The sequence below is a fragment of the Hypanus sabinus genome, chromosome 1 (assembly GCF_030144855.1).
Source record: "Hypanus sabinus isolate sHypSab1 chromosome 1, sHypSab1.hap1, whole genome shotgun sequence".
Lineage (NCBI taxonomy): Eukaryota > Metazoa > Chordata > Chondrichthyes > Myliobatiformes > Dasyatidae > Hypanus > Hypanus sabinus.
Window position 1 is genome coordinate 127,436,838 of NC_082706.1, and position 20,316 is coordinate 127,457,153.

Genomic DNA, 20,316 nt, shown 5'->3' on the forward strand with positions numbered 1-20,316 from the left:
ATTTGCTGAGGCAATCTCATGTCTTCTTTTCTCTCTCGTGATTTCTTTCTGAAGCATTCTCTTGCATTTTCTCTACTCCTTAAGTATCTTATTTGTTCCTACCTGCCTATACTTCCAGTGCATCTTTTTTTCTGATCCAGTGTCTCGATATCGCTTGAGAAACAAGATTCCCTGAACCTGGTATCTTTACCGTTTATTCTGAAAGGCACATACAAGCTTTGCACTCTAAAAGTTTCATTTTTGAAGGCCTTCCATTTACCAAGTACACCTTTGTTAGAAAACAGCCTGTCCCAGTCCACACTTGCCAGATCCTTTCTGATACCATCAAAATTTTTTTTTCCAATGTAAAATCTCAACCCATGGACCAGACTGATCCTTTTTGATATTTACTTTGAAACTAATGGCATTATGATCACTAGATGCAAAGTGTTCCCCTACACTAACTTTTGTTACTTGCTCTGTCTCATTCCCTAATAACAGCTCAAGTATTGCACACTCTCTCTTTGGGACTTCTATGTGCTGATTAAGGAAGCTTACCTGAACACATTTAACAAACTCTATCCCATCTCATCCTTTTACAGTACAGGAGTCCTAGTCAATATGTGGAAAGATAAAATCACCTACTATAACAACTTTATGTTTGTTGCAACAGTCTGTGATCTCTCTACAAATTTGTTCCTCTAAATCTGTTGGGTGGTCTTTACTATAGCCCAATTGATGTAGTCACACCTTTCTTATTCCTTAGTTCCACCCATAAAACCTCACTAGACGAGTTCTTCAGTTTGTCCTGACTGAGCACTGCCATGACATTTTCCCTGACTCTTAACATCACCTCTCCCCCTTTAATTCCTCCTGCTCTTCCTCCCTCCTAAAACAACTGAACCCTGGAACATTTAGCTGCCAGCCCTTCTTGCAAACAAGTCTTACTAATGGCTACAATATCATAATTCCAGGTGTTGATCCATGCCCTTGGCTTATTTGCCTTTCCTACAATACTTCTTGCATTGAAATATATGCTGCTCAGAACATTTGTCACACCACGTTCAACCTTTTGATTCCTGACTTTGTCTAAGTCTTAACAATACCTGTCTTGACAATCCCTCCAATATCTGTTCTGGCACTTCAATTACCATAACCCTGCAAATCTAGTTTGACTTCTTCCGACCACCATCTCCCACCAAACCATTAACAAACATTCCCACAAGGATGTTAGTCACCCGCCAATTCAGGTGCAAACAGTCCCTTCTGTACAGGTCCCACCTTCCCTGGAAGTAGAGCCCAATGATCCAAAATTCTGAATCCCTCCCTCCTACACCAACTGCTTAGCCATGTATTAAACTGTATGATCTTCTTAGTTCTGACCTCATTAGCATGTGGCACAGGTAGCAATCCTGAGATCACGACCTTGGAGGTCCTTTCCTTTAACTTAGCACCTAACTCCTTGAACTCACTTTGCAGAACCTTATCACTCCTCTTACCTATGTCACTAGTACCTATGTAGACCATGACACCTGGTTGCTCACCCTCTCTCTTAAGAATGCCGAGGACTCGATCCACGATGTCCTGGATGCTGGCACCTGGGAGGCAACGTACCATCCAGGAATACTGTACTTATCAACACAGCCTCCTTTCTGTTCCCCTAGCTAATGGATCCCCTACCACAACACCTCAACTCTTCTCCCCCTTCCATTCTGAGTCAAAGGTCACTTAGTGCCAGAGACCTGACATTGTGGCTTCCCTCCGCTAGGTCTTACCCCCTCCCAACAGTAACCTGTTGTTGAGGGGCCACAGGTGTACTATCTACTGTCTGTTTAACCCCTTTCCTCTTCCTGACTGTCACCCAGTCTCCTGTGTCCTGCAACTTGGGTGTAACTATCTCTCTATGTGTTCTATCTATCAGCCCCTCAGCATCTTGAATGATCCGGAGGTCATCCACTGCTGACTCTAACACCTTAATGTGGACCATAAATCGAAGCTACAGCTCGATGCACTTCAACATTCAAAGTACAAAGTTCAAAATAAACTTTATTATCCAAGTACAGGCATGTCACCAGATACAACCCTGAGATTCTTTTTCTGCAGGCATACTTAGCAAATCTATGGAACAGTAACTAAACAGGACAACAGACTGTGCAAATGCAGATATACCTTCAGATAAATAGCAAACAATAATGAGCACGAAATAACAAGATAAGGAATCCTTAAAGAGAGACCATCAGTTGTTGGGAACAGCAGAAATAGAATGAGTGTAGTTATTCCCTGTTGTTCAAGAGCCTGATGGTTGATGTATAGTAACTGTTCTTGAACCTGTTGGTGCAAGTCCTGAGTCACCTGTACCTTTTACCTGATGGCAGCAGCAAGTAAAGAGCATGGCCTGGGTGGTGAGGATCTTTGATGATGGTAGCTGCTTTTCTATGACAATGTTTCATGTAGATGTGCTCAATGGTTGGGAGGGTTTTACCTGTGATGTACTGGGCCAAATCCACTACATTTTGTAGGATTTTCTGCTCAAAGGCACTGGTGTTCCCATATTAGGCCATGATGCAGCCAGTCAGCACACTTTCCACCACATATCTATAGAAGTTTGCCAAGGTTTTTGATGACATGCTAAATCTCTGCAGACTCCTGAGGAAGTAGAGGCACTGTTGTGCTTTCTTTGCGATTATATTTATATGTTGGGTCCAGGACAAGTCCTCTGAGATAGTGACAACCAGGAATTAAAAGTTACTGACCCTCTCCGTCTCTGATCCTCCGATGATTAATGGCTCATGAACTTCTGGTTTCCCTCTCCTGGTCTATAATCAGTTCGTTGGTCTTATTGAGATTGAGTAAAAGGTTGTTGTTATTACACCACAGCCAAGTTTTCCGTCTCCCTTCTGTGTGCTGATTCATCAACCCCCTTGATACAGCCCACAACAGTGGTGTCATCAGCATATATGTACATGGTGTTGGAGCTGTACTTAGCTACACAGTCATAGGTGTAAAGTGAGTAGAGCAGAGGGCTAAGTACATATCTCTGTGGTGCTCCTGTGCTGATGGAGATTACACTGGATATCTACCTGCCTTCTCATATCCTGCAAGAGGAGCATTCAACTATCCTGCTGATATCCCTACTACTCTACCTGTGCAAATAAAAGAAGGAAACAAGAAACAAACTTGGGAAAAACAAATCCACCTACAGCTTTTTTGCCTTCTCTCATTCAAGCCTGTTCTTTGCTGAACCCTCAAAGAGCTAAAGATTCAAATAACCACTCTAATACTCCCCACCCTCACAATGCCATTTTGCATGCTCCCGCCTACTTTTATTTGTTCATGCCAATCAATCCAAATTGCTGTTTGGCTGTTGCTCAAACACCAGACTGCTGCGAATCGATGACTTATGCACTCAATCGGCAATCCTGAGTGAGCTACATCTTCTCATGTTTCTGACTGCTGATTGCTGCTGCTCATACTCCAAACTGGTATGAATCGTTCTCTTATGTACTCAATCAGCAAACCTCAGTAGCTACATCTTCTCACACTTCCGATCATGGATTGGCTGTCGCTTCAGAGTAAAGGTCTGTTTCCCTGCTGATAGCCTACAACTAAGTGTTGCAGTTGTGAGGTATTTTAATTTCTGTCTCATTTGGAAATCCTGAAATACAGGTGTCACCCACTTTATGAATGTTCGCTTTATGCCACTTCGCTTTTACAAAAGACCTATATTAGTAACCTGTTCTCGCATTACAAAGAGGATTTTTGCTTTTATGAAAATTTTTCCCATATAAATTAACGGTTCTTCCCTTTATGCCATTTTGGCTTAAGAAAGGTTTCATAGGAATGCTCTACCTTTGTAAATGGTGGGGGGGCAGGGACGACACACCTGCATTTAGGTAGATTAGAAAAAACACTGTAGGTGAGAGAAAATGTGATTTTCTCTTCTGTATTTCCATCCTTGATCTGACACCACTCCCTCTTCAACATCTCCACCCTTCTACCTTGTTTTCACTTCCAAGGAGATCCTGAAAACATCCTCATTGGTCAGCTCTTCTCCTGCTATCTCCTCATCTGGTTCAGTGTCAAACTTTGTCAGCTAATCTCTGTGAGAACTGTCTTGACATTTTTAATGTGTTGAGTGGTTTATAAATTGAAGTTGTCGTTCTTGTGTCATGATACTCTGTTGGCAAACTGCCATTGAGATGGTAATGTTAGATACAGTTAGATTCAGCAGTGATAATGTGTGGCCTGCTGTAATATATATTGGCACTTATATGAAGCTCAGAATCAGCCAGGCAGGTCTATATTAATTGGCGTTGAGGAAATCCTTTGGGTGATGCATAATTTTCTTCATATTTAAAAAAAAACACTGTGTCTTGCATTGGAAGGACCTTCTGACATCGCCTAAATTAATTCTGACACTGTGATTGCTTGTTTGAGCCTTGGACACGTGCTTTTAGAGAAGACACTGGAATTACACACACAGTAATCAACCTATTCCCCCCATTCTCCCCTTTTCCCCTTCTACCAATCTTTGTGTAATTCTCCTTTCATTCAAATCTTCTAACTTTAGCCCTCCTACACAACCATTTGACCGACTGTCAATGTTATAAGTTCAGATTTAGTTTAAGAGAATCAAACAGCATAGAAGTAGGCCATTTGTGTCAACTCGTCCATTGGCACCTTTTCTGATAAATCCCATCTCCCAGCACTTGGTCAATCATCTTCTAGACTTAAACCATTTAAGTCTGTATTTATTCATCCCTGAAATGCAATCAGTGATTCAGTTTCAATCACTTAAGCAGACGGTGTATTCCGCATATTTATCGCTCTTTATCTGAAGAAGGATCTTCCTCAGATCTCCTCTGAATCTCTTCCCCCTTACCCTAAACCTACAGTATATCCTTTAGTTTTATCTACCTCTGATATACGGGATAGTATCCTGCAATCTACCCTGCCTGTATTCCTCAGAATTTTATTTCTTTCAGCCATATCCTTACTTGTAACCTTTTTTGCTCTTGCTTCTCCTGCCTCTCTTGGTAACTGAATCATTCCATTCCAGGTAACATGCTGGTGGATCTTCTCTGCACCCTCTGTCTCATCCTCCATATCCCATTGTTGTGACTGTTTCTTGACCTAGAGTTTCCTGAGGCAGGTAAACTGCACAATGTATCTATTCATCACAAACCGGTTTTCTGATGTATCCCTTTCTCCTTCATTGTCATGCAAGAATACAGTGATGATTTATACTTTTTAAATACAAAGGTAACAATATACAATTAAATACTGTTTTGATGGAATAATTACTTATTTTAACATTTTGAATGTTGACAAGTACATTTACAATCAAAGCTCATCCCAAAGAGCAGAATTCCTTTGAACATACAAATACCCTTGGCTGTTCTAAAGGGTGCTGAAGACCAAACACCCAATACTCAAAATATATTTCATTTTTCACAGTATTGAGGGTTGGTCTGTTGGATGTATAAACAAAGGCAAAACAGTCAAGACCTAAATTGTGTATTAAATAGCAGGAATACGTGTTTAGTCATATACGTATTAATGCAGGAGATGTTCACATAATGTCTTCCCTGATCTCATGACAGATGATTCAATATGTGCTGATTAACATAAATGTTTACTTACTGCCTTCCCATGTGTAATTGCAAAGGTGCAGAATTGGGATTCCTGCAAACAATGGCTGATTTTGATGGTCTTAAAGTATCATAGGATGTCACATTGTTTGACAAAATATCATTGTACAAGTGCCAATAGAAGCAAATTTCTTTAATGGCCTCCTGTCATTAGCCAGCAGCCTGTGATCTATAACAGACAATAGTGTCTGTTTTGAATACTATGAGGAGGTTACAAAACCTTTTTCAGATTCAGATTCAGTTTATTGTCATTTAGCAACCACAAATGCAATGCAGTTAAAAAAATGAGACAACATTCCTCCAGAATGATATCAAAAAAGCATATGACAAAACAGAATACACTAGAAAATCCACGTAACGTTTGGCAATCCCCAATCCAGAGTCCTGAGAGGCTGCTGTGTATTAATATCGCGCTACCATCTTAGCGCGTTTCCCGGAAAGGAGCTCCAAATCCACCAGACAAACAAGACCAAAAACGAAAGCTACAAGACCTGCACAAAACCAGATAGTTACAACATATAGTTACAACAGTGCAAACAATAGCATAATTGATAAAAAAAAATAGACCATGGGCACAGTAAAAATAGTCCAAAGATGTTAAAGGACTATAAATTCAAATGAAATCAGAACACAGTTTTGCAAGTCCCCAGGGTCCCAACAGACTCGCCATCCCATGCCGGCAGCAGAAGGGAATACCCCCGCTATGGACTTCCAAGGCGCCGCCCGACTCAGCCTCGCAGACGCCTCACACAACAAAAGCTCCGTCGAACCTAGCCTTGCAGATGCAGCAGACACCGAAAGCGACCTGACCGCAGTGGACTCGGAGTTCGTTGAACCTCTGAGCCGACGACCATCCCCTCTGGCACAGCTTCTCTGAGTACCATCCTCTGCTGAGCGTATTAAGACAGCCCTGCCAACGGCCATCGGCAACGCGACCCCGAGGACTGGGAGCCTGTTCTTCCCAGCAGAGTTCCGGACCTCACAGCAGCAGCAGCAAAGGAGAAGGTCTTCCTGGAGATTTCCAGATGTTCCTCCGTGCTCCCACGTCCGTTTTCAATCGATTATGATTGCACACGGTACCCCACTTCACAAATAACAGATAATCAGCTTTGGAGTGGCCGCTGCAAGCTGTGTCGCTTCGCCATCTTGGATCTTTTGTAGATTGGTTTGCATTTGAATTAACTAGCTGCCATCTTCATTCCATAACTTCTGAAAAATGCCCCATAACTAATAATTATAGAGTCACAGAGTCCTACTGTGCAGAAACAGACCCTTCGGTCATCAAGTCCTATTGACTCACACCTGGACCGTAGCCCTTAATACCCCTCCCATCCATGTACTTATTCAAACTTCTTTTAACTTTTGCAATTGAATCCACACTTGTACCACCCTCTGACTGAAGAAGTTCACCCTCCATTTCCTCTTAATTATTTCATCTTTCACCCTTAACCAATGACTCTAGTTTTAGTCTCACAGAACCTCAATGGAAAAAAGCCTGATTGTTTACCCTATCCATACTCCTTAAAATTGTATATGTTTCTTTCAAATCTCCTCTCATTCTCCTATGCTGTAAGGGAAAAAAATGTCCCAAGCTATTTGATATTTTCCTATAACTCATTCTTTTCTCATTCTCCCCATGTATTTCACCCTATTTTTAACCCTCCTCTTTACTTTTCTAATCCTCCCTCCCTCCTTTTTCTTCTTTCCAAACATATTTTCTTTACCCCTTTTCACCATCGTTCCATGTTTTCACCCAGAAACATCTTGCTTTGAGCCAGTATCAGCATCTCCAGGTTTTAACTTTGTGATTTCCTCCCAAAGAACTAAAGCAACAGCTCCAAAAAATGATGTTTTCAATGGTGGAGGAGTTTCGGACCAAGGGGCACACCCTTGGAATAGAGGAAAACCTTTAGAACGCAGTTGAGGAGGAATTTCCTTAGCCAAATGGTAATGAATCTGTGGAATTTATTGCCACAGATGGTTGTGGAGGCCAAGTCATTGGACCTATATATAGTTGAGTTTAATAGGCTCTGGAGTTGTAAGGGTGTCAAAGGTTACAGGGCAAAGGCAGGGAAAAGGGGTTGAGAGGGAAAATAAATAAGCCATGGTTTAATGGTGGAGTTGACATAATAGGCCAAATGGGTTAATTTTGTTCTGATATCTTGTGGCCTTATGGTCATATCGTCAAGGATCAGCTCAGCTGTAATGCAGGTTTCTACTGGAAGACTCAATCCCAGTAGAACCTTGACTGCCTAATGAAACTGACCTTGCTAGGTTGACCTTTGGACAAGTCATGGAACATTCATTGATTCACTGTTGCTCTGTGGCTTTGATGTTTATCTAGGAGTGGAAAGTAACTTTCCTGTAATTTTGGTTGACGTTTAAGTGTATGTATTAGTTCTCTTCACAAAACTGTTACACCAAAATGTGAACATTGACTCAATGGACAGTACTTACCTGCAGGTACAGGTATGTATATTGTCACATTCTTACTCTGCCTGATCTTTAATGATAAATGCCCCTGGTGCTGCAGTAGAAATGAATCATGGATACAGATGTGGCAGAGTTCCTTTTAGTTGTGTTTTTCTTGCTACTGCAGATGTTTGTAATTTATTGTGTTAAGCAACTGTGTGTTACTGAGGGAAGAATATAAATTAAATAGCCAAAAAACCGAGGATGTTCAAAATCAGAAATGCAATCTGAAAATGCTGGAAAACACTTGGCTTGTACTTAATTGAAGTATTGAAAATTGCAGTGCTAAATTGCAAATTTTTTCCCCCAGATCATTAACTATTTCTTTTTTTATCATCTTAGCGAAAACTCCCCATTTCCTACGCCTGCAGAATGTAGAGGTTAACGCGGGGCAGAATGCCACCTTCCAGTGCATGGCCAATGGGCAAACTTCCTTCACTGACAAACTTTGGCTTCAGGTAAGAAAAAATCATAAACCAAGAATTCAAGAATGAAATATTACAAACAAAGAACTCAGCAGGCCGGGCAGCATCTATAGAGAGATATAGACAGATTTTCTGGTCAATATGCTTTCATAAGAAAGTTGTAATGGAAGGTTGTTACTTAAAATTCTTTTTTTTTCTCTGTTCCCCATATGCTGCCTTACCTGTTATGTATTTTTAACGTTTTCTCTTTTTCTATTAAATTCAGCAGAAATCATTATGTTCATTGTTATTTAAATATGTTCTCCCAGCAGTTAAATCTTTGTATTGTTTCTACGGAGTAGCTTTTGGTAGTTATGCAGGCTTGGAAGTTAAACGTCTCACAGCTAAATACTGCTGTGAATTACTGTACACGTGCACTGAGCCACTTCTTATGGTAGTGGTCTCTTAGAAAGACGACCATCAGTCTCAACTTCCTGAACAATACAGCATGTATTTTTGACCAGAGCAATGACAGCTCAGAAGGTGACTCAGCAAGTTTCCAGCTTTTGATGAAGGTGGAATTTGCTTCATCTCAAGCACAGCTTCCAAGTCTGGAAGCCCCTCCCGTCAGTAAAAGAACATCAACTAAGCTAGAGCTTTCAATAAAGTAACAGCAAAGGTGGCATGAGGACCAATGTCTATCATTCTTGTTAATTACTACTCCCTCCCCTTCTGTTCCCATTCCTTATTCTGGTTTGCCTTTCACCCCTTCACTTCACCTTACTTGCACCTCTGAGGTGAGTTGCCTTCCACTTTTCCTTTCTTCCATGGTCCTTTCTTCTATCCTATTAGATTCCCAAATTCCTCCTCCTTTAGCCCTTTGTCCTTTACCTTTTCTACCTATCATCTCTCAGCCTCTTAGTTTATTCCCTTCCCAGCCACCCATCTTTCCTCTCACCTGGATTCAACTATCACCTGCCAGCTTGTACTCCTCCCCTGTGCCCACCTTCTTGCTCTGGCTTCCTCCTCCTTCCTTTCCAGTCCTAATGAAGGACCTCAGTGCAAAATGTCAACTCCTTATCCTCCTCTATAGATGCTGCTTGACTTGCTGAGTTCCACTAACATTTTGTGTGCGTTGCTCAAGATTTTCAGATTTTGCCATATCTCTTGCATTTGGAGAAGTGTTGGTCTTTTTTAATTGTCTAGATGTCGGTTTAATTTGCTTCCAATGACAAGCCAGGTGAATTTTGCCACTTGATTCAAGTCTTAGAATATTGAAGCTGTATCTGAGCTGAGTTTTGGAAAGTTTTATATAATTGATTCTATTCTTTTACTTTTCCATAGAGTACTACTAATGTTCACTCTTCAGTGCAGATCCATTTTCTTTTGATAATTACATTAGAATTTGCTTCCTGTACTTTTTCTAGCTTGAATTCCAGACTATAATAAGTGTGTAAAAAAAATTCTCACCTCTCCCAGAACTTATTTCTAATTACCTTGAGCCTCATCTCTATTACACCCTTTGCAAGTGAAAATCATTTTATCTAGCTACTTAGAAACAATATTCATCATTTTGAGTACCTTGTTAAATCTATTCTTCAGGAAAATTGTCCCACTGGCTCCAGTCTTTTCATATGACATGAACCTTTGATCCGGCTCCATTGTTGGATATGCGTAATATCTATTCAGCAGGGTCACTGGAGTGTTGTGGCCAAAGGTTATGAAGCATTGTTAGACCGTGTCCTAGCAACAAATCCATACCTTCAGGAGAGGAAGCAGTGGGAAGAAAACAGGTCAAAACATCAGTCAGCAGTTAGACTTATCGCTGTCACAACAGAAGTACATATGCCTTACCATTTTTGAAATAAATTGGATTTAATTGTGTTCATTGTGTTTTAACAAAGATTTATTTTAAATATTTTAAATCGTTGAGAAAACAAAACTTTATAAAATTATCTTCCTTAATATCAACTGGTAGAAATTTTAAAAATCAGCATTTAAGTCAGTCCCAGCACATTGGTAGTCAAGAGTAACGAAGCAGTTGCTAGAGCTTCATTACAAAGAATGTCAATTTGATACACACTTTTGAATCAGCAAGTGGCTGATAATCATTGAACAGTGTTGAAAGTTGCACAGGGAGAAACCAGTAGGAAAAGGGAAAAGTAACTGGTACTTGGCTCCTAAAATCTATTCAGTACAAGTGGCCATTTTGTTGCAAGGATAGATCCAACTTGTGTAAACATAAACTTAAAAAAATTACTTGTGCTTTTGAAATTCTTTGAGTCCGTTTGCAGTACATTCATTCAATTTTTCTATTAGATTCAAGTTTATCTTACATTAAAGATCTATGTCAATGTTTAAAATTCATGAAAATGTGTTCTATTGCTGGTAGCAACAAACAATTGTCTGAAGGAATTCAGCAGGTTGATCAGCATCTAGGAGGAAAGGACGTGTCAATGTTTCAGACTGAAACACTGTATCAGGACTGCGGGTGCAGAGTTTCGACTTGAAACCTTAACAATAGCTATTCTCCCACAGATACTGCTTGACCTGCTGAGCTCCCCTGGCAGATAGTTTGTTGCTGCAGATTCCAGCATCTGTACCCTCATGTGTCACTATATTTGGTAGGCTCTGAGTTAATTTCATTTCCTTTGCGTTAAGGAAAGGAAATAAAACAAAAGGTTATTCCAGGTCACTGTACATTTGCATCTAATGGTAAAGGATTTCCATTTGTGATACTCCCACTGCAAACGCAGTTATGCAGAATTGGAATATTGTCAATGATGCAGTTTAGAAACCAGGGCAGCAAAGCTACACAAACTCAAGCAGGAGTTCACAGAGAGAGAGGTCAGAGTGGGGTGGGGAAGCATGAGTTTAATTCCTATCTGGACTGTTGAGGAATTTAAATTCAAGTAGCTAAATAAAAGTCTCAGTACAGCACAAAGTAGCCCTCAATATCTCAAGATTCGAGAGACAGATGATGGAATCTAGAGCAAAAATAACCTGCTGGAAGAACTCAACAGGTAGAGCAGCTTCTGCTGGGGGAAGGAACTTTCAGCAGTTTAGGTCAAAACTCTGGTCAGGTCTGTAGGTAACTGTAGCCTCTGAATGTGTTTAGTATTACCTGGCTCAGTTCAGTAGTGGTTGAGATGAAGAGTAAATTCAGGACTTGTAGCTATGTTCATGCTCGATATGTTAATAACCAAATGAAATTTTACTTCCTGATGGTAAATATGAACATTACTTAAAAAGTACAAAGGGCATCCCCCTTCCAGTCAATAAGTCCATGACACAGAAGCACAATCTCACTTTTTCACTTTACTCCTTCAACGCCAACACTTGCCACCAATTCATAATAGTCCTTGAACTGGTTGGCGTATGAGCCCGTATCAGAGTGTAAATGATTCTGCTGCTATGGGTTTATTATTATCACGACTACTAAACTACAGTTAAACGCTTGTCTGCATACAGTCATAACAGATCAAACCACTGGACTGATCAAATCACTGATTAAACAGCTGATGTTTCTAGATGAGACTGTACTTCAGGACTCGAAAGGAAAGGAATAATGTCAGAATGAAAAGATGTAGGGAGGGGAAAGAAGATAGCTAGGAGGTGGTTGGTGAAGCCGGGGCAAGGGGAAAGGTAAAGGGCTGGCGAAGAAGGAATCTGATAGGGGAGTAGACCATAGGAGAAAGGGAAGGAGGAGGGGAACCCAGGGGAGGTAATAAACAAGTGAGAAGAGGCTAGAGTGGGCAATAGAAGAAGAGGGGAGGAAGAGGGAATGTTTTTTACTGGACAACAAAATCTATATTCATGTTATCTGGTTGGAGTCTACCCGGACAGAATACATTTGAATGCTTGTCATATACAGGATAAGGTAGATGATCTTGTAGCACATTTAGAGATGGGCAGGAATGATGTGTGAGTGAAAGAAGTTTAACATCCAAGGATATAGATTGTATCAAAAGGAAAGGCAGGCAAGCAGAGGGTATGATGTGGCTCCATTGATATAAAAAAAAGGAAATCAAATCCTTAGAAAGAGGTGGTAGAGGATTAGAAGTAGAATCTTTGTGGATAAAGTAAAAAAACTGAAGAGGTAAAATTACTTTGATGAGAGTAATATCCAGGCCTCCAAACAGTAGTCAGGATGTGGACTACAAAGTACAGTGGGAAGTAGAAAATGCATGTCAAAAAGGCAATGTTATGATAATCATGGGGGATTTCAATATGCAAGTAGATTGGGAAAATCATGTTGGTACTGGTTTTGGATCCCAAGAGAGAGAATTTGTAGAATGCCTATGAGATGGCTTTTTAATGCAGCTTGTGTTTGAGTGTACAAGGGGATCAATGATCCTGGATTGGGTGTTGTGTAATGAACTGGATTTGATTAGGGATGTTAAGGTAGAAGGACCATTAGGAGGCAGTGATCATAATATGAAATAATTCACCCTGCAATTTGAGGGGGAGAAGCTAAAATCAATTATATCAGTATTACAGTGGAGTAGAGAGAAGAGGGAGGAACTGGGCAAAGCTGATTGCAAGAGGACACTATGAGGAATGACTGCAGAGCAGCAATGGCTGGAGTTTCTGGGAGCAATTCAGAAGATGCAGGATAGATAGCTGCCAAGGAAGAAATAGTATTCTAAAGGTAGAATACTTTAGAGTGACTGACAAGGAAAGTCTAATCCAACATAAAAGCAAAAGGGATGGCATATAATAGAACAAAAATTACTGTGAAGTTAGAAGATTGGGAAGCTTTATAAAAACAACAAAAGACAACTAAAAAGCCATAAGGAGGGAAAAAATTAAAACTTAATGTAAGCTAGCTAATAATATCAAAGATAATACCAAAAGTTGTTTTCCGATTTATAAAGAGTAAAAGGCAAGTGAGAAGGGCTCTAGGGAAATTTAGACATGGCAAAGCATTGGAACCGGGTGGTGTGAACCTCTGAGTTGTGAAGGAGTGTGCTGAGCAGTTGCGTGGAGTTCTCCAGTGCATTTTCAATCTGAATCTCAACCTGGAAAGGGTCCTGCCTGTGTGGAAAACATCATGTGTGATCCCAGTCCCCAGGAATGGTCAGCCAACAGTCTTGAATGACTACAGTCCAGAGGCCCGGACCTCACATCATGAAACATCAGGTTCTGGCTCACCTCCGACCCCTAGTCAGATCAACCCTCAATCCCCTGCAGTTTGACTACCAGGAGCATATTGGAGTTGATGATGCTGTCATCTACTTGTTGAACAGATCCTATCCCCATTTGGATAGGCAGGGCAGCACAGTGAGGATCATGTTTTCTGATTTCTCCAGTGCCTTCAATACCTTACAACCCTCATTGCTGGGAGAAAAGCTGCACTCAATGCAGGTTGTCACTTCCATTGTATCCACGATAATGGACTAACTGACTGGCAGACAACAGTTTGTGCAGCTTCAGAGCTATGTGTTAGACATGGGTAAAAGCAGCACTGGAGCCCCACAGGGGACTGAATTGGCTCCCTTCCTGTTTACCCTGTATACATCAGATTTTAGATACAACATTGAGTCATGGCATCTGATGACTCAGCAATAGTTGGGTGTGTTCTGGGCAATGTTTCTCACCCTCTGCAAGCTGCCTTGGCTGAACAGGGGAGCACTTTTAGTAATTGACTAAGACAACTGTGCTGCTCCAAAGAGCACTGTATGAGGTCATTCTTACCCTCATTCATTAGACTCTATAATGAGTCAACCTATAGTCAGGGAAGTGACGACCGCCTCCTATTAGACTGATTAAGGTAACTTTTTTAAAATTCTTACTTACTTCTCTTCTAATATTTGTGTGCCTGTATATTTGTAATGCTACCATGACACTGTAATTACCTTTGAGATTGATAAAGTATCTATCTTTCTGTATAAAACTACTGGAAAATGAAGTTGGAGAGGTATTGTTGGGGGCAAAGAAAAGGCAGGCAGCCTAAATAAGTATTTTGCATCAGTCTTCTCTGTGCAAGATATTAGCAGTATGCCAGAAGTTTGAGAGTGTCAGGGGCAAAAGTGAGTACAGCTGCTATACTAGGGAGAAGATACTTGGGAAGTTCAAGGGTCTGAAGGCAGATAAGTCACCTGGAATACATGGACTACACATCAGGATTCTGAAGGAAGTAGCTGAAGAGATTGTGGAGGCATTAGTAAAGATCTTTCAAGAAACAGTAGATTCTAGCATGATTCTGGAGGTCTAGGAATTGCAAATGGCAAGAATGGAGGAAGGCAGAAGGAAAGAAGTTATAGGCCAGTTCGCCTGACCTTAGTGGTTGGAGGATATTAGAGTCGCTGTTAAAGATGAGGTTTTGGAGTACTTGGAAGCAGGTGATAAAATGGGCCAAAGTCAGCAATTTGTAATTCTTTGAGGAAATAACAAGAAGGATAGACAAAGGAGAATCAGTAGATGTTGTGTATTGGAATTTTTAAAAGGCACTTGACATAGTACTGCACATGAGGCACCTTAGCAAGATAAGAGGCCATAGTTTTGCAAGAAAGATACTAGCATGGAAAGAACATTGGTTGATTGGCAGTAGGCAAAGTATGGGAATAAAGGGAGCCACTTGTGATTGGCTGCTGGTGACTAGTTGTGCTCCGCAGGGGTAGGTGTTTTTTATGTTGATTGTCAATGACTTGTATGATGGAATTGAAGGATTTGAGGCCAGGTTTGCAGACAATATTAAGTTAGGTGGAGGGGCAGGTAGTGTTGAGGAAACAATGAAGCAGCAGCATGACTTGGACAGATTAGGAGAATGTGCTATGTGCTGGCAGATGGAATAAAGTGTCAGAACATGCACTTTGGTAGAAGAAATAAGAGCATAGGCAATTTTGTATAAGGGAACAAAATTCAAAAATCTGAGGTACAGAGAGACTTGGGAGTCCTTGTGCAGGATTCCCTAAAGGTTAACTTGCAGGTTGAGTCAGTGGTGAGGAAGACAAATGCAGGGTTAGCATTCATTTCAAGAGGACTGGAATATAAAAGCAAGGTTGTAATGCTGAAGCTTTATAAGGAACTGGTGAGGTCTTACTTGGAGCAGTTGTGAGCAGTTTTGGGCCTCTTATCTAAGAAAAGGTGCGCTAACATTGAAGAGGGTTCAAAGCAGTCTCATGAAAATGATCCTGGGATTGAAAGGCTTTTCATATGAGAAGCATTTGCTGGCTCTGGGCCTGTGGTCACTGAAATTTAGAAGAACGGGGAGGTTTCTTATTGAAAGCAATCAAATGTTAAAAGGCTTATATGGAGTGGATGGGGAGAGGATCTTTCTTTTCGTAGTGGGAAGCTGGGGGGGAATGGGGGTGTTGGGAAAATGGAGGAGGTGCAGGTGCGGGCAGCATCAGTAGTAGAGGAAGGGAAACCACATTCTTTGAAGAGAGAGGACATGTCTGATTTCCTGGAAAGGAAACCCATATCTAGGGAACAGGTTGCAGCAGAGATGAAAGAACTGAGAAAAGGGAATAACATTTTTACAGGAGGCAGGGTGGGAAGAGGTATAGTCACGATAACTGTGGGATTCAGTATGTTTATAAAAGATGTCAGTCAACAGCTTGTCTCTTAAGATGGAGACAGAGAGATTGAGAAAAAGCTGAGAGGAGACAGAAATCATCCAAGTGAATTTGAGGGCAGGGTAGAAGCTGGAGGCAAAGTTGATGTAATTGATGAGCTTAGCATGGGTGCATGAAGCAGCATCAATGCAAACACGAGGAAATCTGCAGATGCTAGAAATTCAAACAACACACACAAAATGCTGGTGGAACACAGCAGGCCAGGCAGCATCTATAAGAGAAGTGCTGTCGATGTTTCGGGCCCAGACCCTTCATCCTGATGGGGCTAGGGAAATGAAAGTTAGTGAGGAGATGGAGAGCATGAGTGTCACAGATGTAAGTGGGAAGGGACTGAACCAAGAATGATAGAATAGAGTAGAGATAGAAGGGCACAAGTTCAGTGCATCAGGAGCAGGCAGAGAGAATAGGCCTATCTGGACAGTCGGGTTTGTGGATCTTGGATAGGAGGTAGAAGTGAGCAGAGTGGGGCAAGGGAATTATGGGTTTGGTTGCAGTAGATGGGAGTTCTCCAGTGTTGATGAGGTCACTGGTGTCAGAGACAATTTTCTGATGGTCTGGAGTGGGGTCCTCTTCAAGGGATAGCTATGACGAGGTGGCTGACCGTTGCCGCCTGGCATCAGCAAGGTAGAGGTCAGAGTGCTGCACAACAACAGCTCCCCGCTTTGTCTGCGGGTTTGATGGTAAGGTTGGGATAGGTGCAGAGAGAGTCCGGCAGTGCATTTCTTGAGACAGGTCGTTAGTTTCTCCTAGAAGGTTCGGAAGGCTAATTCATTAGATGTATTTGGAGTGGAGCAAGATAAAGGGGAGGGGGGCTTGGAGGCTTTGTAGATCTGCCATGAAACAGGAGCTGAAGCCTTGGCTAGATCAACCATGATCATGGTGAATGGTGGGACAGGTGTGTGGGGCTGAGTGGTCTACTGTTGCTCCTATTTTCTTGCATTTTTACAAGAGAAGGACAGTAGATTTCCTTCGCTCAAGGATTTTGAATAACCAGAATAAATGACAAGAGTCTGGTGACTTCCAGATTACCATTATTCAGTAACTTTTTATTGTGCATTTATTTAGTTAATGGTGTTTAAATTTCTTGGATGCCATGCTGGGCTTTGAACAAGAAATTTAGTCCGGGCTCAGATTACAGCTGCTGCTCCCCAAATGATCTCTGCTGAGCCAAGATCATAACACAGTTGGTCATCTGACCACATCACTGGACCTTAATGGCATTTGCACTCACTGTACTTAAGGCAGGAATGAGAACTGTGATAAATTTTGAAGGAAGGATTTACACTTACAGTACAATGGTCACTGATACCACATGGAAACAGGCCCTTTAGCTCACCATATCTGTGCCAGCCATCAGGTACCACTTTACATTCATCCTACCTTATGCCATTTTTTAAAGTTATTATAACACTTCCCTTGGATTTTACCATCTGTTCACACACTAGGTGCAATTTACAGTGATCAATTGATTTACTAACCGTCCATCTTTGGGATCTGGGAGAAATCCAGAGTACCTGGAGAAACCCAATGAGAACATACAAACTCCAGCAACCTGGGTTGAGAATTGAACTCAGTTTACTGGAGCTATGAGGAGGCAGCCCGATCATCCTGCTTCTGTCTGGAAGTGTACTCACTCACTGGCAGTAGTTTTAACAAGGTTTGGAGTAAAGTACTTACAGTGTTAAGTTAAAATTGCTAAAGTAACTCTCAGTCAAGGTCAGGACTTGCCCCACTCTATCAATTACTTGATGGCAAACTTGGTTGGAATTGACCATCACCGATATCTGAAGTTAGTAATTTCTGCTTAGCCTTCAGTATCTTTTCTGTATGGCTCTCTGTGGACTAAGTGTATCCTCCTTTAATGTGTCACTTTTTACTGTTGTCCTCTCCAGCGGCGCAATGGACATGACACACCTGTGAAGGAGACCAAAGTGTTGAACCACCGTCGATTCGTAGCTACCTTCATGGTGGCTAACACCATTAAGAGTGACAGTGGCCGCTATCGTTGTGTGATTGAATCGGACAGAGGCTCCGGAGTTTCCAACAATGCAGAGTTAATTGTGAAAGGTTAGTTTATATTAATGTCCCTTTCCTATTCTGCTGTATTGTCCACAACAAAAATTGTTACGCTAGATGGAAGAGTTTGATATTGTTGATGAAGCAGTAAAATAATTTTCCACAGAGATTGCTAAGAAAGTAATCAGAACATTGCCTTTGCTTGAACAGAATTTTTTCCAAAACATGGGTAGCTTCAATGCTCTCCATAAAATCATCTATGTGATGAAAGGAGAAAAGGATGTTAAATATCCTTTCCTTTGAACTCAGTAACTGTGGTATGTTTTGGGCAAGATCTGGAGTGTGAAGAAGGATATAAATCAGCTCCAACATGAAGTCAGAGAACTAAAGATATAAAGCTGGAGATACTCAGCAGGTTATGCAGCATCTAGGGAAAAGGAAACTGTGTTAATGATTAGAAACATTAACTGTTTCTGCCTCCACAGATGCTGCCTGACTTGTTGGCTGTCTTCATTGTCTGCTATAATCCCAATATGAAAAGTAGTTATCCTCACTCATCATTACATAGTACTATAGAAATATATCTCAAAGGAATCCATCTGATCCCCGTCTGTCAAGTTTCAAGCCATTTCTCAGTTCTTTATTTGTTATCGCCGTCATATGTCAAGGAATTTGTTGCTTATGGAGAAAGTACAGTACAGCATGTAAAATGTCATTGCAAGTTACAATGAATAAAAAAGAGGAATAGTGAGGTAGTGTTCATGGGCACATAGATCATTTAGAAATCTGGAGTTGGAGGGGACAACGCTGTTCCTAAAACACTGAGTGTGCATCTTCAGGTCCTGCGCCTCCCCCTTGCAATGAAGAGCAGGCATGTCCTGGACGGGGCTGGTCCTTAATGATGGTTGCAGCCTTCTTGAGGAATTGCTTTTTTGTAGATGTCCTCAATGGTGATTATGTTTGTATAATGAGCAGTACTGCTTCCTCCAGCGTTTCAGCTAGTGTTTTCCTGACTCCCACCCATCCCTAGTGCAAACATTCCAAAACTCCAATTTACTGCTACTAGCATCCCGAAATATTTACTAGTATTTGTCCTGTGGTTATTGAGATTTGTGCTTATGGTATATAGTTACCCTGTGCACATCTTTTTTCTATCAGCCATTATTGTATGCATCAGTGATTCCTGTACATTTCTTCCAAAAGAAAAACAAACACCTGTTTTTATTTTACATTGCACATTGTCAGAAACTGAGTTATAGTTTACCACAATTTGCTTCTGTAGTGATAGCCCAGGAACTATACTTAGACATGGATTAGTTGTTTGGTATATCAATAACGACTCTGTGCAAACAGCCATAGAACTGTAATTGTGCATTGCCAGCTTTCAGAGTTATTTCTTTCACACAGTCAGCAACAACCACAACATCCCACTCTGATGCATCAGTAGAGTCAGAATCAGGTTTATTATCACCGGCATGTGTTGTGAAATTTGTTAACTCAGCAGCTGCATTTCAATGCAATACATAATATAGAAGAAGAAAAGAAATTAATAAACAACTAAGTAAATCAATTAAAATATGCATATTGAATAGATTAAAAATCATGCAAAAACAAACGAGATAGTGTTCACGGGTTCACTGTCCATTTAGGAATCAGGTGGCAGAGCTGTTCCTGAATTGCTGAGTGTGTGCCTTTAGGTTTTTGTACCTCCTACCTGATAGTAGTAGTGAGAAAAGGGCATGTCCTGTGTGCTGGGGGTCCTTAATGATGGATGCTGTCTTTCTGAAACACAGCTTCTTGAAGATGTCCTGGGTACTTTGTAGGCTTGTGGCCAAGATGGAGCTGACTAGATTTACAACCTTCTGCAGCTTCTTCCAGTCCTGTGCAATCACCCCCTCCCCCATGCCAGACATAATGCAGCCTGTTAGAATGCTCTCTCCACAGTATATCTATAGAAGTTTTTGAGTGTTTTTGTTGATATACCAGATCTCTTCGAACTCCTAATGAAGTATAGTCAATGTCTTGCTAATGCTTTACATCATGCCTCCCAATCTAACCTGGAGGCCACAAGCTATCAGAACTGCCACCTCATAAATATGAGATCTTGCTCAATCCTTTCTGTGGGTGCTGTCACGGTTCAAAGTAAATGATTATTTAAGTACATCTACATCACCATATCCAACCCTGCGATTCATTTTGCGGTATACTCAGTAA

At 41.1% G+C, this 20,316-nt stretch overlaps 1 protein-coding gene and 1 long non-coding RNA gene across 11 annotated transcripts in view; one reads left to right on the forward strand and one right to left on the reverse strand.

The window, feature by feature from the left end:
- LOC132397357 (receptor-type tyrosine-protein phosphatase mu-like) overlaps positions 1–20,316 on the forward strand; it is a 981,490-nt gene that overhangs the window by 425,003 nt on the left and 536,171 nt on the right. For all 10 annotated transcript variants that reach the window (XM_059976027.1, XM_059976037.1, XM_059976052.1 and 7 more), the window contains exons 5-6: positions 8,445–8,560; positions 17,979–18,153. In XM_059976027.1, coding sequence (XP_059832010.1) covers positions 8,445–8,560; positions 17,979–18,153 — 291 coding nt within the window. The remainder of the gene's footprint in view (positions 1–8,444; positions 8,561–17,978; positions 18,154–20,316) is intronic.
- LOC132397395 (uncharacterized) lies at positions 5,391–11,939 on the reverse strand. Its single transcript, XR_009513362.1, has 3 exons — positions 11,631–11,939; positions 10,088–10,267; positions 5,391–6,121 (listed from the first exon to the last, which is right to left on the reverse strand). It is a non-coding gene; the product is annotated as an uncharacterized LOC132397395 (long non-coding RNA).